The sequence below is a fragment of the Abramis brama genome (assembly GCF_963993115.1).
Source record: "Abramis brama genome assembly, chromosome: 4".
Taxonomy (NCBI): Eukaryota; Metazoa; Chordata; class Actinopteri; order Cypriniformes; family Leuciscidae; genus Abramis; species Abramis brama.
Window position 1 is genome coordinate 9,341,648 of NC_139966.1, and position 16,754 is coordinate 9,358,401.

The following is a 16,754-nucleotide window of genomic DNA, read 5'->3' on the forward strand; positions in this document are numbered from 1 at the left end:
GTAGCCCTGTTTGTGCTAAATAGTGTGTAATTTTTTTTGCCATTAATATGTTTATAAGCAACTGAAAAAAGCACAAATGTCAGGGCATGTCAGAACATCTCAAGGACCCCAAAAACACCTTAGACCCCAGAGGGTTAAGTGCGTACGCTTTGGATGTTTGCGTTCATGAAAAGTCTTGACTTGCAAACGTCCTGTAATAATTTCCGGAACCACTTGTTATACATAAAGCAGCTAACAGTTCATGTTTTATTTAAATATCCGATTTAGTTTTAATCCATGACACGTGTGCTGAGTGAACAATCAGCAATCAAGAGCATGCAACAGAAGTGCATCCCTATTGCTTCCATCACTTTAGTCAAAGGTTTTTCCAAATTATTATAAACCCTACCTAAGAAGAATTACTATTGCATTATTTTTGTTTTCTTCTCTCCACAGGCTTCATAGCTGTAATCTCACTGCTCAGTGTTGTGAGAGTTTGTCTTCAGCTCTACAATCCTCAAACATCTTTCTGAGAGAGCTGGACCTGAGTAACAATGATCTGAAGGATTCTGGAGTGAAGCTTCTTTCTGATGGACTGAAGAGTCCAAACTCTCAGCTGGAGACACTGAGGTTTGAGTTCAAATACTTTATTTTTTAACAATAAGTTAATTATTAAATATCCCACTGCTAAGATTTATTCTGTATGCAATTACATTGTGTTTTTCTTCTTCAGATTTCCCACATGTAATCTCACTGCTCAGTGTTGTGAGAGTTTGTCTTCAGCACTACAATCTTCAAACTCCTTTCTGAAAGAGCTGGACCTGAGTAACAATGACCTGCAGGATTCTGGAGTGAAGCTTCTTTCTGATGGACTGAAGAGTCCAAACTGTCAGCTGAAGATACTGAGGTTAGAGTTAAAATACTTTATTTTTTAACAATAAGTTAATTATTAAATATCTCACTGCTAAGAATTATTCTGTATGCAATTACATTGTGTTTTTCTTCTTCAGATTTCCCACATGTAATCTCACTGCTCAGTGTTGTGAGAGTTTGTCTTCAGCGCTACAATCTTCAAACTCCTTTCTGAAAGAGCTGGACCTGAGTAACAATGACCTGCAGGATTCTGGAGTGAAGCTTCTTTCTGATGGACTGAAGAGTCCAAACTGTCAGCTGAAGATACTGAGGTTTGAGTTAAAATACTTTATTTTTTAACAATAAGTTAATTATTAAATATCTCACTGCTAAGATTTATTCTGTTTGCAATTACATTGTTTTTCTTCTTCAGATTTCCCACATGTAATCTCACTACTCAGTGTTGTGAGAGTTTGTCGACAGTTCTTCAATCCTCAAACATCTTTCTGAAAGAGCTGGACCTGAGTAACAATGACCTGCAGGATTCTGGAGTGAAGCTTCTCTCTGATGGACTGAAGAGTCCAAACTGTCAGCTGGAAATACTAAGGTTTGAGTTAAAATACTTTATTTTTTAACAATAAGTTAATTATTAAATATCCCAACGTCTAAGATTTATTCTGTATGCAATTACATTGTGTTTTTCTTCTTCAGATTTCCCACATGTAATCTCACTACTCAGTGTTGTGAGAGTTTGTCTTCAGCACTACAATCCTCAAACTGTGTCCTGAGAGAGCTGGACCTGAGTAACAATGACCTGCAGGATTCAGGAGTGAAGCTTCTTTCTGATGGACTAAAGAGTCCAAACTGTCAGCTGAAGATACTGAGGTAAATGTTTGTAAAATAATTAATGAAATACTATCACAATAAATAATTTTGTCAAAGAATGTGGCATCTGCTCTCAGTGGAATACAAGAACAAGAGACAAAAACACCATTTGCAGGAATGGGATTTTTTCCATATTGATAGAGATATCCGTATTGTCAAAGTTGAGAAGTATGACCCACGTTTTTCAAATACATCCATTTCATGCATGGTTTGCTTCTGATAGCACTAGCGAAGGCTAGTGGTACCATCTAGTGGCTGTGTATGGGACACCATGAACATCTCAGCCAGGGTTCAAAATTTACACCACATGCCAAATGACAATTTTATGAAACAATGATACCCACAAGTTGGCTAGCAATCTCTTCCTAAATTCTAGGAAGCAAGCAAGCAAATTTATTTATATAGCACAATTCATACATTGACGCAATTCAATGTGCTTTACAAAAAAGAAATAATAACATTTATAATAATACAAGATACAAAAGAATACATATAATTTTTTTTTAAAAACGTAGGAAGCTGTAAGGTTGAACAGTGTGATTAAGTATAAGTTCTCAGTCATAAGCATGTGAAAAAAGAAATGTTTTTAATCTAGATTTAAAAATCGATACGTATGGGGCACGCCTAAGATCTTCTGGTAGTTTGTTCCAGTTGTGTACAGCATAAGTGTTAAACGCAGCTTCTCCATGTTTAGTTCGGATTCTGGGCTCAACTAGCTGACCTGTGTTCATAGATCTAAGAGCCCTGCTCGGTTTATATTCTTCAAACAAATCAGAAATATACTCAGGTCCTAAACCAGGGCTATTCAATTAGTTTCATTCGAGGGCCGCATTATCAAATCGAAAAGTTGAGGTGGGCCGGTGGGTTGGTTTGGGGGTTTAGCTTATTTATTGAAACATAACAGTTTCAATAAATAAGTTAAAGTAACCCTAAAAAAGTGTGGTATTTACTTGGAAATGTGGTACCCAACAGTATGCAAATATATAAAACCATAATAAATAAAAACTTGATAATTTACAGCTGTGTACAACTATTTTCATTGGAACAAATAAATTATTTATACAAACTTATAGCTGTTGGTGAGAAATAATAATTATTTTATTTATAATAGTTATGCTTAAATGAAAATATTCTGACAGTGACACTTGTTAACCACAGGCTACTCGCTCCCACTGTATAAAAAATGCCTAAACACAAGTTAAAACTATACGCACCTTTACAAAGAAACTGACATAATTTCATAACAAACATTAATTATATATTCCTCTACCTACCTAATAAATCTAATGCAATATAAATCACTATATTTACTATTATACTACATAATATTATAGTATATATATTTACTATATTTATTTATTACTGCATAGTATTCAATATAAATATTGCAAATTTCTGCCCAACCATGGTAAATTACTACAGTACATTCATGGTAAATGTTTGTAAGGGTGATTAGGGGATTTCAAGTATTCTAATTCCGTTCATGCCACAATGTTTCTCCTGCTTTCCTCATCAGTCTTGTTGGGAATGTTGAGGCTGTTTCATCCGATTTAATAGTTAAATCATCGAGTGATTTGTGGTTTGTAACAGAGAGGTTTCTGTCGAACTGAAACGCTTCCCACTGGTTGTCGCAACGCTGTTTAATATAGTGTCCGGGACCGGCAGTAAACGCAACTCCGTGCTGGGCCGTGTTGAAACAACTAGTGAAACAACTGAAAACATCGCTATTTGTTGTTACTGTCCTGACCGAGAAACCGCTTCAGATGATTCAGTGACGGAGCGGTCCGAATGAATCCGAATAGTTTTAGAACGTTATGCAAGCGCGTTTAGAACCGAACCAAAATAATGATTCATTCACGAATGATTGGTATGTTAGCCTATCGCTGGTTCAGTCGACATAAATTCGGGACACATATAATAACTGCTGAAACGTTTCTCATGTCAGTCGGAGCGAGTATTAAACTGAATTAGCCGCACCACCAGGAAAAGAGGAGGAGGGAGGTTGGTGCCGTCGGGCTGCATGGAGATGATTGGCGGGCCGCGTTTGGCCCGCGGGCCGCCAATTGAATAGCCCTGTCCTAAACCATTCAACTAAAAGCACCACTTTGAAATCTATTCTGTAACTGATTGGAAGCCAATGCAAAGTTTTAAAGGTCCCATATTATGCCCCTTTTCACAAGATGTAAAATAAGTCTCTGATGTCCCCAGAGTGTGTATGTGAAGTTTCAGCTCAAAATATCCAACAGATCATTTTTTACAGCATGTTTAAATTGTCATTTTTGGGGGCTCAGAAAAACGCGCTGTTTTAGTGTGTGCCCTTTAAATGCAAATAAGCTGCTGCTGGACGGCACAGGGGGCGGAGCTTCATGAGCTTGCGCACAGTCTCTCAGGACAATTTCATCTCACGGAATGATGATAATATCAGAAACTCTCAGTAACAGTGTTCATTTCGAGTCTGACAATAATGCCTACAGAGTCAGAGTGCTGTATAGAGATGGAACGGGTATAGTTTAGTAGTTTAATTACGGTTATTATAACGTATTTGTCATCTGCTTTTATGTATCAATAGCCTAACTTACAAGTCTGCTGTTTCGGACCAGGTCCGAATGATGATCAAACATATACTGATGAGTTTAATAAAGTTTATTGTACATCACACAAAAGATGACGCGTCAGTTTTACTTCAGAAAATCACCGTAAGAGCTGAGTAAACACAGTAAGTTATAAGAAGTGCGCAAGTACATAAACAAATTTCGGTAGAGTTGAGGGAGCATTCCTGTGGGCGGAGGTTAGTCAAAAAACTGTTCTACTGACGTCATTAAAGAGGGATGTAGTCCAAACGGGCCGTTCGATGTAGGCGACTTCTGTTAAATAAAATATCTCGCTTGGCATTGAACTTTGAGCTTTATAATTTTACAGATATTATTTATACTCTAACAACAACATTACACACTAACTAAAGTTTGAAACATGGGATCACGAAGAACGGGCCTTTAAGAACCGGAGTAATGTGCTCTGTTCTCTTAGTCCTGGTTAACATTCTAGCAGCAGCATTCTGAATAAGCTGCAGCTGTTTTACAGTCTTTTTTGGGAGTACAGTTACAATAGTCAACCCTACTAGAGATAAAAGCATGGATGAGCTTCTCTTGGTCTTTTTTTAGACATCAAGCCTTTGATTCTAGAAATATTTTTTAAATGATGGAATGCTGTTTTGGTGACCGCTTTGATATGACTGTTAAATGTAAGATCTGAATCTATCACAACAGATTCTATCAATACTAGCAATAAATGTTTGAGACAATTGGATATGGCTTAGTATGAATATAAACATGGCCGGATTTACCTCATATTGTGACATAGGCAAAATCAAATTGGGGCCCTCCACACCGCATGACCAAAACTGCTACTTTGAAAGGAAATGGGGGAAAAAAACACTTTAAAAAAACAATTAAACACTGTGATGTCAAATGTGATATTGTGGCTTTATATGTGATCATATTACTTGCATGTGTCACTATAAACTTTACCAAAATCAAGCTCAAATGAAGTTGGCAAGTTTTTGTCCAGTGAATGTTGTGTTTTTTCGTCATTAGAACGGCTGTATCTGAGGCAGTCAGTCCGTCACACTTTCATCAGCTTTAAGGTAATGAAGATTATTGTAGCTATGTGGTCGCTTGATTTTTTCCTGTTTTTCATGATAGAGATTTGACGGAGTTAAGAGGTTTAACTGACAGTGTTAAGTAGGTTTCTGGACTGTATTGACTGGTTCAGATCATCACGGGGCATCGGTAAGAGTGCACAAAAGTCCAAAAGTCCAATCACTGTTTTTTATCGTAGGTTCAAGTCATCAACATACTTAGTGCGGTGCATGAAAAGATGCATGTGATATTAAGGGTGTGTGAGTGTGGTTTCTATAATAAAAACAGAAATATAAATAATCAATAAATGATAAACATTTCACTCAAAAAGAATAAACGCGTGAGGGTACATGGCTATAAATGTAAACAATTGACTATTTATATACATGTGACTATCGTCTTATAACCATATCTCAATCCAGTGTAATCTTCACAATTCACATAATTATGGCTTAATAACATCTGTAAAGTGTAAACACTAAAGTAAACATATGGAAAATATGAGTCTTTATCGTTATTTCACTTATACAGCGCGCATCGGAACACACGTGCAAAGATAATGCACACAGTCATACCGCTAACATTAGCTTCACGGAAATCCGAAAACACTCAACATCAGAACGTTTCAACACATAATACAACAAATAGCAATATAAACAAGAAGACGGTATATGTGGAAAATAAACTTACTTTCAAAGTTATGCACACTCATCTATGGCTTGAATACACACGAGCCCTCCACAGCTTTCAAGCGAAACATAACCAGTTGCGTCAAACTCTGGGGGCGGGACTAAGTTACGACTGTCAATAATTCACAACCCACCAATAAGAATCAACTTACTGAGCCTTTTCAACAGACAGTTTAAGGAGGCAATGGAGTTACGAAAATTGGTCACAAGCTCTTTTTAATACCTCTTATTGGTTAAATATTTGCAAACCCACAGACAGACTAAAGGTATACAAATTGCAATGATTTATGTTAAAAAGGACAATATTTTAAATTGTATTAACTTATAAAGTAATTGTCTTATATAGTTTTGGCATTAGAGTGAAATAATAATAATAAAAAAAATATATTTCTCCCCATTGTATTTGGGGAGATTCTTGCATTCACGTGAATGTGAAAGCAACACAGACTTGGGTGCGTGCTTGTTCAGGAAGTTTTAGCTGATGACAATGTATTTAGTTCAATAAAACACATGTTGGGGCTGATAGTATTGATTATTTACCTTGAATACGGGCGAGAGTGAACCTGCAGTGTATTCGCACATAGGCAATCAGGGCAGCAAATTAATGGCAATCCACTAGGGATGGGCATTTTTCAAAAAAATTGTATTCAAATTTTTGGGCTCATAAAAAAACAAATATTTAAATATTCATTTATTTAAATGTAGTTTAACAAGAAAGATAATATTTTTAAAACTTTTTCAGAAAGTTTTAAAAAAGATAAAATAAAAATTTGTTTTTTCAATAAATCGTACTCGGTTACCTAACGTAACCTCGGTTCTCTCTAGAAGAGGGAACGAGTATTGCGCAAGTTGCTTACGCTACGGGTAAAGTTGTCTTTTCTCGAGATCTAAAGCCAAAAAATTATCCTTAATTTTGTATTTGTCAACGCAGTGCGGCAGACAGCAGACCATAGCAGGCTGTACGAGCGTGCTTATTGGCTGTCCTGCGGCAACTGCAGCAGCCTACCAGTGAGCCCCGCGTGACGTTGCGCCCTCCACGCACCTAGCCCGCCAGAATGGGCGTGGCTAGCGTGTATAAAAGAGGGGCTCACAGGCTGTAATTCTGGTTTTCATAGACTGAAGCGAATAAGCTCGTGGCGCGACACGGCAGGTTACGCAATACTCATTCCCTCTTCTAGAGAGAACCGAGGTTACGTTAGGTAACCGAGTACGTTCTCTTACGAGAGGTTCTCTCGTATTGCGTAAGTTACTTACGCTACGGGAACCCCTTGTCAACGCCGTGCGCGCCAAGCATCAATGCATGAGTCCCAGGGAAACCTGGGGAAAAAACATGCGAGAACAGGTGGCCAGCAACGCGGGCCAGCACATGTCATAAGCACTTCATAAGGGTACAAAGCGGCTCTGCCGGTCTGTGTATAAACCCGAGAAGAGTGCGGCCAGCAACGCGGGCCAGCACAGTACATAGGCACATATAGAGACTTTTATCCCTAGTGCAGCTTACCAGAAAAGCTAGAAGTACACGAGAGTAGTCCGCGCATGAACGAAAGGGCAGAGCATACAACTCGCTTAGACTGATAACAGTTTAGCCTGCAAGGTGGGGACTTCCAGATTATAGAATCTCACGAATGTAGAGGGGGAGGCCCAGCCTGCTGTCATACATATGTCGTGAATAGAAATCCCGCTAGACCAAGCCCACGATGAGGCCATGCCTCTAGTGGAATGGGCTTTGATGCCCATAGGGCACTGCAGGTGTTTGGACGCATATGCAGCTGCAATAGCGTCCCCTATCCATCTGTTCCGAGGCAGCGAGACCCTTGGTGCGCCCACCAAACAAAACGAAAAGCTGCTCGGAGCACCTAAAGGCGGCAGAGCGTGTGATGTAAATTCTCAGCGCCCTGACGGGGCAAAGGAGAATATCACTATCATCACTATCGGATGTTGGCAGAGCCGACAGGGAGATGATCTGCGCCCTAAAGGGAGTGCCAATCGCTTTTGGGACGTAACCGTGTCTCGGCTTGAGAATGACTTTAGAGTCGTTAGGTCCGAACTCGAGACACACGGGGCTGACAGACAGCGCGTGTAAGTCCCCTATGCGTTTCACTGATGCCAGAGCTATCAGAAAAGCGGTTTTGAGCGAAAGGAATTTTAGGGCTTCTAAGACCAAAGAAAGATCCCAGATCAGAACCGAGGGGGGTCGCGGGGGCTTCATCCTCCTGGCTCCTCTGAGGAAGCGGATGATGAGCTCATTTCTTCCTATTGCATGGCTATAGCCGCAACATATACCTTGAGAGTGGAGGGGGACCTGCCCTTGTCCAACAGCTCTTGTAGGAAGGAAAGCACCCGCGAGACCCCGCATGTGCGTGGATTAAGGCTCCTAGTAGCGCACCATTTAGTGAACACTGACCATTTAGACGCGTAGAGTCTTCTCGTGGAAGGGGCTCTAGACTGCATGATCGTGTTTATGACCCCTTCTGGCAGATCAGCGGGTATCCATTGATTATCCACGCATGCAGAAACCACTGCTCTGGATGGGGATGCCAGATCGATCCGCCGGCTTGAGAGAGGAGATCTCTCCTCACCGGGATCGGCCATGGGGGTGAGTGCGACAGCCTCACTAGCTCTGGGTACCAGATTTGGTTCTCCCATCGCGGGGCTATGAGGAGCACAGAGTGGCACGTTTCCCTGATTCTCTTTAATACCTGTGGTAACAGAGAGATTGGGGGAAAAGCATACAGCGGGAGGCTGGGCCAGGTTTGGGCCAGCGCGTCCTCGCTCTTTGAGAAAAACCTCGGGCAATGAGCGTTGTCTCTCGACGCAAATAAGTCGACTTCCGCCTTGCCGAACAGGCGCCACAGTAGCTGGACTGTCTGAGGGTGCAGGGACCATTCTCCCGGGGGAATGTCGTCTCTGGACAGTCTGTCTGGACCGACATTCAGGTGGCCAGGCACGTGTGCGGCTCTCAGCGAGCGCAACGAGTGATGAGCCCACACTAGAAGGTGTTTCGTCAGATTGCAGAGATTTCTGGATCTGACACCGCCCTGTCGATTCACATAGGACACCACAGACATGTTGTCCGAGCGGACTAGCACGTGGTGATCCCGTATATGTGGGAGGAAGTGTTTGAGCGCGTTCTCGACTGCTATCATCTCCAAACAGTTTATATGGAGACATTTCTCCCGATCTGACCACAGCCCAAAGACCGGTTTGCCCTCAAACAGAGCGCCCCAACCTAAGTTGGATGCATCCGTCGAGATAACTTTGCAGTGTGAGATGGCTCCCATTGTCACTCCCCGCTGGTACCAGTCGGCCGCTAACCAGGGTCTCAGTGCTGAAACGCAGCTCTGAGTCACTCTGATTCGGATGCCGCCGGACGCCCATGCTCTGTGAGGCACACGAGCATTCAACCAGCGCTGTAGAGGGCGCATATGTAGTAGACCCAGCTGAAGCACTGCTGCAGCTGATGCCATACAACCCAGCATCCTCTGAAATGTTCTCAGGGGTGCGGTGCTGCCCATCTGGAAAGACGCGGCCAGGTGTTGGATACGGCGCGCGCGCTGTACCGACAGCCGGGCCGTCATTGCCACAGAGTCCAGTTCCAAACCCAGAAAAGAGGTTGACTGACTGGGCAGTAATGAGCTCTTGGTCCAATTGACCGTGAGACCCAGGCTTTCCAGGTGGCTGAGAAGCACTGATCTGTGAGAGAGAAGTTCCTCTTCTGATTGTGCTAGAATCAGCCAATCGTCTAGATAGTTCAAAATTTGCATGCCCTGACCTCTCAGGGGAGCGAGAGCCGCGTTCATGCACTTTGTGAATGTACGGGGTGCTAAAGACAGGCCGAACGGCAGGACGGTGCACTGATACACCTGACCGTCGAAGGCGAATCTCAATAATGGCCTGTGACGGGGTATTATCTGGATCTGAAAGTAAGCGTCTTTCAGATCGAGGGAAATAAACCAGTCTCTCGGGCGAATTTGTCTGGTTGTGAGCATTTTGAACGGTCTCCTCATAAGAGCTTTGTTCAAATATCTCAGATCTAAAATTGGTCTGAGAGCTCCGTCCTTCTTGGGGAGGAAATAACGGCTGTAAAAACCTGCCTCGCTCAGAGAAGGGTGTACCGGTTCTATAGCCCCTTTGCACAGCAGCTTCGCTATTTCTGCACGAAGTAGGTGTGCTACCTCCCCATTCACTCTCGTCTCGGTTCGCGCTCGAAAGCGCGGGGGACGGCGAGCGAACTGCAGTGAATAGCCCTCTCTTACTGTGCTCAGCACCCATTCTGACACGCCTGGAATAGCTTCCCATGCTTTCGCATGTACAGCTAATGGCAGAATGACCTCAGGGTTGACAGAACGGACCCCTGAGGGTACCGAGAGAGAAAGGGCACCGTATGATGAGGTGTACTCAGATCTCCCTCGGAGGGGGCCACCCTCAGAGTCCTGACATTTATGGCGTCAGGACTTATCCTTTTTAGACGCGGCCTTCTTAGCGATAATGACTGTCCTCAGATCAGCCCTATCGCGAGAAGGCCGCGCCTGAGAGCGCCCTGTCTCGTCCCTCCAATTTCTCTGAGGGGGGGCACGAGACATGACGCTCTGCTTTTGTTGCGCTCTTTTCGAGGAGCTACTCGACAGCTGGGGCTGCCCTTTACGTTCAGCAGCCCCGGGAATCTTGACCTTCAGGGGGATACATTTTTGAAATGCCGCCGCCTGCTTTTTCTCCTCCTGGAACCTCTCAATGACAGTATTGACTGCATCACTGAAGAGGCCCGAAGGAGAAAGCGGAGCATCTAAAAGAAATTATTTTTCTTTCTCTTTCATTTGTGTCTGGTTCAACCATAAATGCCTCTCCGTGGCCACCAGAGCTGCCATAGACCGGCCAATATATCTTGCCGTCTCCTTGGTGGCCCGGAGAGAAAGATCTGCTGCCTGACGCAGTTCCCAGAGTTGGGAATAAAATGTCATCATTCAGTAACTGTTCTGTTGGCGTCCCGCAAGGCTCAGTCTTAGGCCCTTTGTTATTCAGTCTATATGTTAACGACCTACCACTAGCATGTCCTCAAGTTGACACCCAAATGTATGCAGATGACACAGTCATTCTGGCACATGGAAGAGACAGATATGAAGTGGCAACCAAATTAACAGCAGCAATGGCAAAAATTGCCACCTGGCTCTCTGAGTCTTGCATGACACTAAACGTCAGTAAAACTGCGTGTATGTATTTTTATATAAGGAAAAATGAAAATCAGCCAGATGTTGTTGTAAATGGGGAAAAAATCCAGATTGTGTCACACTTTAAATATCTGGGAGTTACTCTTGATTCACAGTTGTCTTTTAAGAAACATATAAAGCAGGTTTGTAATACTGTTAAATTTAATTTAAGAAATTTTAGACACATTCGTAATCAGTTATCTCTAGATGCTGCCAAATTGTATATGCACTCAATGATTTTCTCACATTTTACATACTGCATCACAAGTTGGTCACAAACCGGAAAAACAATACTTGCTCCACTACAAACGCTATATAAACAAACTCTCAAAGTATTAGTTAAAAAGCCATCAGGTTATCATTACTGCAATATCATTCAAAAGCACAAACTCTTGACTTTTGAAAATTTTATGCGCTTTGCCAATGTTTGTTTAGTGTACAGAGTAATTAATAATCTGGCTGCGCCCCCATTAGAGGAGTTCATATTATTGCTCTCAGATAGTCGGAGAACAACCAGGGCGACCAGTAGAGGTCACTGTGCCGTACAGCGCAGACGTACTTGTAGCTAATTCTGGTATGGCTGAGTGCCATGCACTGTCCCTGTTAAATAAACAAATAAATAAATCTTCCAACAGGTCAGCTTGGTATGCTTGTAATATTGACACTGTGTGTAAACATGCTGCTGCCTGACCTGCCGCCGAGTATGCCTTCCCCACCAGTGATGATGTATTTTTAAGAGGTCTGGTGGGGAGAGCCGGTGCCTTAAATGACGATGCCAAATCGGGAGAGAGATAGCTCGCAAGCGTCTCCTCCACCCTCGGCATCGACACATAACCAAATGACTTAGCTCCCATAATATTAGCGTAGGCATTTGAATGATTGGTGTAAACTCTAGATGAAGCTGGTCTAGCCCAGGACTTCGACACCTCAGTGTGAAGGTCTGGGAAGAACGGCAGACACCAGCTTGAAGGCTGAGCGCGAGATGGCAGAAATCTCTCATCTAATTTGCTTTTATGACGAGACTCCTGCCTATCTAATGGCCACTTGATGCTGAGCTTTTCAACAGCACGAATTAAAACATCAAACAGCTCCTCTTCAGCTGGAGAATGAAATGACGAGTCTCCAATCTCCTCTGTCTCAACACTTTCAACATCCAGTTCCTCAGAACTGGATAGAAGAAATTCTTGCGCCCCCCCTCCGGGCAGAAGTAACCGCAGCGCGTGCTTCTGCACCGGGGATAGAGGCGCTGGATCTCGCCGGTGAAGGATGAGATAGGGCGGGGCCCGTCTCAATCCCCTCGGTGAGATCCATTTGCGAACCCCACGACTGACATCACCGCTCTGCCTCGACAGAAGCGGGACCCGAGCCGCGGGGAGCGCGCAGCAAACCGCCCTCCTCAAAGAGCGATCGCCGCAAGCGCAGCGTCTGTAATGGAAGACGCTCGCAATGCTCACAATCAGCCCCCTCGAGAGCTGACTGGGCATGCTGCACTCCTAAACAAGCAACACATAGTTGGTGTGAATCCCCGCCTGTGATGTATCGAGTACAGGGGGAAACACACTTCCTATAGTGCTGCTCGCTCGTCACATTTTCTTGGCTCATTTTTTTTTTAATATATATAGGGATATATATAGTGAAAACTCCTGCTTAGTAACAGACAAACACGAAATAGACAGATTTCAAACACACACAGAGCGCTGCTGAAGTAACAGAAGATGTCTCGCTTGTGATTCTGGGGTGCTTTATAGTTTCCTGGTCGATGACGTCACTCGCTGTGACGCTCAGTCTCGTCATTGGACTGATTTCGTTCATGCTCTACGCTGGAGGCGTTCCCACTGCGATTACACGCAGCGGTAGTTCCTAAAGGGGAACTGAAGCTCCGCAGCAGCCAGACAGCAGCTGAATGAAGTTTTGCAAGGGTAAACAAATATGTTGTTGTTTAAATAAGTACTAAAACACTATGTCTATAAAGGCTCAAATTTTATTTATTTGATGTCTGACTGAGACATATGGGACCTGAGAGAGAGGTCTAGCATTTGCCATCTAGTCATAGCCAACACATAGCCTACACTTAAATAGCCTGTACATACAGTTTTATTTCATCATTTATAAAATTAGACTTTGGCCAAATGTATTTTACAACAGGAAAAACTGAGCGCCCATATAGCTACAACAAACTAGTTTGTTACCTGTTGATGAAAATGTAATGTGATGTCGCGGGCGCCATTTTAATGATGGACAAAATGCACATTTTCTGGTCAAAAACCCTGTAACTGCATTTGAGTTAGACTTTTGTAAAATGTTAACAATATATTGATTGATAAGTTATAGGCCTACAACAACATAAAATTTGTTTTCACCATGGGAAAATCATAAGCACAGGTGCGCCCCCGCGCTGTTTCGTACTGGAACTTACACAAAGTGACTGAGTGATCCTCGTCACCTAGGTAACATATTTCTAAGAAATTTCTCCTTTGCTTTATGACTGCTGATACACTCAGTTTATTAACATTTAATCATGTAATGATAATAATATTAAATTATGATTAATTTAAGGCTTTTAATATGCACGTATTCGCTATCTAATTTTTGAATCTATAGTATTCTATACTCTCCGCTCGTCTTCACATGTATAAATATGGTAAAACATGTTTTTTTAGGACCTTAGTGCTTTAGAGCTAAAGAAGCCCTGAAACCCTGTATATCTATATTATCTATATTATTATTATGGTTGTTATTAATAGTGAATAAATCTAAAGCTTTTGAGACTATTATTTTGTGTTATAGAATTTGTCATGAAGATGTGACCATTTCTTCTTTTTATGTAAGCTTACTAAATAATCTTAATATAAAAAAGGGAGGAGGGCTGCCCTTTTTCAGTTTCAACACATTAAACAATGTGTGAAAACACAACATACACAGAACCAGGGTTCTCAAGTTTTATCAAAAGCTTGGAGTGAGATCACATGTGGTTGGGGGAGGAGCCTAATGGAGCCCCGCCCCCACCTGTCCCCGCCCCCCAATTTTACCCATTGTTCATAATTAACCAGCACAAATTGAAATTATAACAATTGGTAAATCTAATAAATGACAGAGCAATTCATCACATCAAATATACTCTTTAATTTTATATTTCAAAATTACAAATAAGTTATACAAAAATTACAAAAATATAATAAATTGCTCCAAACAGTTTGGAAAAACAAATATTTTTGTCTAGTCGAAACGGTATAATGATTTATTGTGTACTGGGACAATGTGAACAAATGACATATTAGAGTATTATTAAGGTGGGTGTGTGTACACAAGAGTTATGAAATGTGTTTTGTGTTGTAAGTGTTTGAAAAATACAAATGCAATGGCAATGATTAATGTATGCTATGACAGGATATATATTACCCAGAGCACTCTGCTTTAATACGTATGTAGCCTTAATGTAACTAGAAATACTATTAATACAGTATAATATTTCATTTAAAATAAAATAAAATAAATAAATTTAAATTTATTTAAAATAAAATGAAGAAATACATCTTCATTCCTTCCCATACCCACTAACATTTCCCTTAGTTTCAGATAACGTAAGCTAGCCAAACTGAGCCAAAGCTTCTGGCCTGGTTGCAAAGTAGTTGTAGAGTTTTTGACTGCATCAATAATAATGTATACGATGGGCTATATATTAAATGTTCTAGCCTAAAAATGTTAGACGAGCTTTCTTCCGACTTACCTTCTCCACGTGTGTTCGCGCGATGTTGTTGGTTACCTAGTAACGAACGTACGGTGGCCGAGAATGTTCCCTCAACTTCCGTGTGTTCGCGCATCTATGTATGTTGCCTATTAACGAACGCAATCTGGCCGAGATACGTGCTGGCGGCAGGAAACTTCACTTTGTGTGCCCGCGCCTCGTATACAACGTTATATATAAAGCTTGTAGGACAACTTGGTTGACATTGCCTTTTCAGCGTGAGAAATACACGGTGTGGCGTGTGAGCGTGTGAACTGGTTGAATTGCGTGTGTCTCACGGCCAATGCGTGAGACTTGAGAACCCTGCAGAACAAAAAACATTAAAGCTGAAGCAGAGTGAAAGGAAAAAAAACGCTAATAAAGCTGACAGTGCCAGTTATCGTAGAGAACACTCGGATCAGCATATTATTTTTGTTTTTTTATTCTTTCACATTTTCATGTTGAGGAATAAAAAAAAAAAAGAGTATCCACATGCATGAAAGTAGGCTCCTTAGTCTGATAAATATAAAGCCAGGCGCAGACTAAATGTGCTCCGTTGACAGACTATGCAGGAACACAGATAACGTGTGCTTTGCAAAGTTTCTTACAGCGCTTTGTGTTTTCTGTTCTTAAACCTGTCTCCCTCAACGAAACATAAAGGAAGCATATGTCTCGATCATTTTGCTATTAGATAAGTTCTCTTCTCTGTACAGCTGTAGTAATGAATGTAGTGATGCACAGCTGTCTTTCCTCATTCGACTGGAGCTTGGATTTCATGTGATTTCATGGTGGTGATATTTATGATTACTCCGTTTCACCCGACAATGTTTCTGCACGACATGTTGATGTAAGAACTGATTTTCCAGCTTAGGCAAAAGCTGAGATAAAACTCACCCTGCAATAAAGCAATAAAACGCACCCTGGACAGAAGATCGCAAAGAAAGAGCAAGACATTGTCCTGTCCAAACTTTTCTTCTTCCTTATCTCTGCATCCCCCTCTCCCTCCTCCCTTCCTCCCCCCCTGAGTCAAGTCACTAAAAGTTCACTAAGAATGTCTATATATCACATATGATGTATCTTGTGAATCTATTGGTTTTCCTTTTCATGTTTGGTATCATTTTAAATGTCTCGATTGGTAAAATGGTAAAATTTCATTGCAGTCATTGGTATTATGAGAAAGATTGAGAACTTAGGAGAATCCTGTTCTCCTCTTTGGGTGATGTCTCCTCAAGATATCTGATAATTCTCCCCTCTCCCCCGAAACCAGGTGCTACCCCCTGGGGTACATGAATTGACCTAAAACAACTCTAAAAAATATTTGTACAAGCCTTTTGTTCTGCTCTGGGTATTTAAGGCGAGGTGACAGAGCAGTCTTTGGGAATCTGTAACCAGGAAAACCCCCATGCAGTGCTGTGTCAGTGTTTTCTCAAGTCTTACACTTGGAACACACTCACACACCACTGTGTGTCTCTGTCAGGAATGCATTGCTTACTTTTAGAGTCATCTTTGAGTAATTGATGTCATGTATTTATTATTTCTGAATTGGCTTTTAATCACTTGTGTAATTGCCATGATACATTTTACCTAACAAATAAATGTTACATCTTGATTTATTCTGCATTATTCTGAAATCATTCTTCCTAGTAGATTAATGTGTAGTCTGGTGTTTCCACAAAACTATTCCAGGATAGATCAAACCGAAGGCACTAATGAATGGAGCATGGGGCACATCATTAAGGAGACCTTCCGATTTCTGACTGTCACTCACTTAGCATGTGAAAGC

At 41.7% G+C, this 16,754-nt stretch overlaps 1 protein-coding gene across 1 annotated transcript in view; it reads left to right on the plus strand.

Annotated features, from left to right (window-relative positions):
* Nucleotides 1–16,754, plus strand: part of LOC311082053 (uncharacterized protein) — a 127,726-nt gene that overhangs the window by 34,523 nt on the left and 76,449 nt on the right. Inside the window, exons 6-10 of the mRNA XM_084112797.1 lie at nt 436–609; nt 713–886; nt 990–1,163; nt 1,265–1,438; nt 1,543–1,716. Of these exons, the coding sequence (XP_083968923.1) occupies nt 436–609; nt 713–886; nt 990–1,163; nt 1,265–1,438; nt 1,543–1,716 (870 nt within the window). The remainder of the gene's footprint in view (nt 1–435; nt 610–712; nt 887–989; nt 1,164–1,264; nt 1,439–1,542; nt 1,717–16,754) is intronic.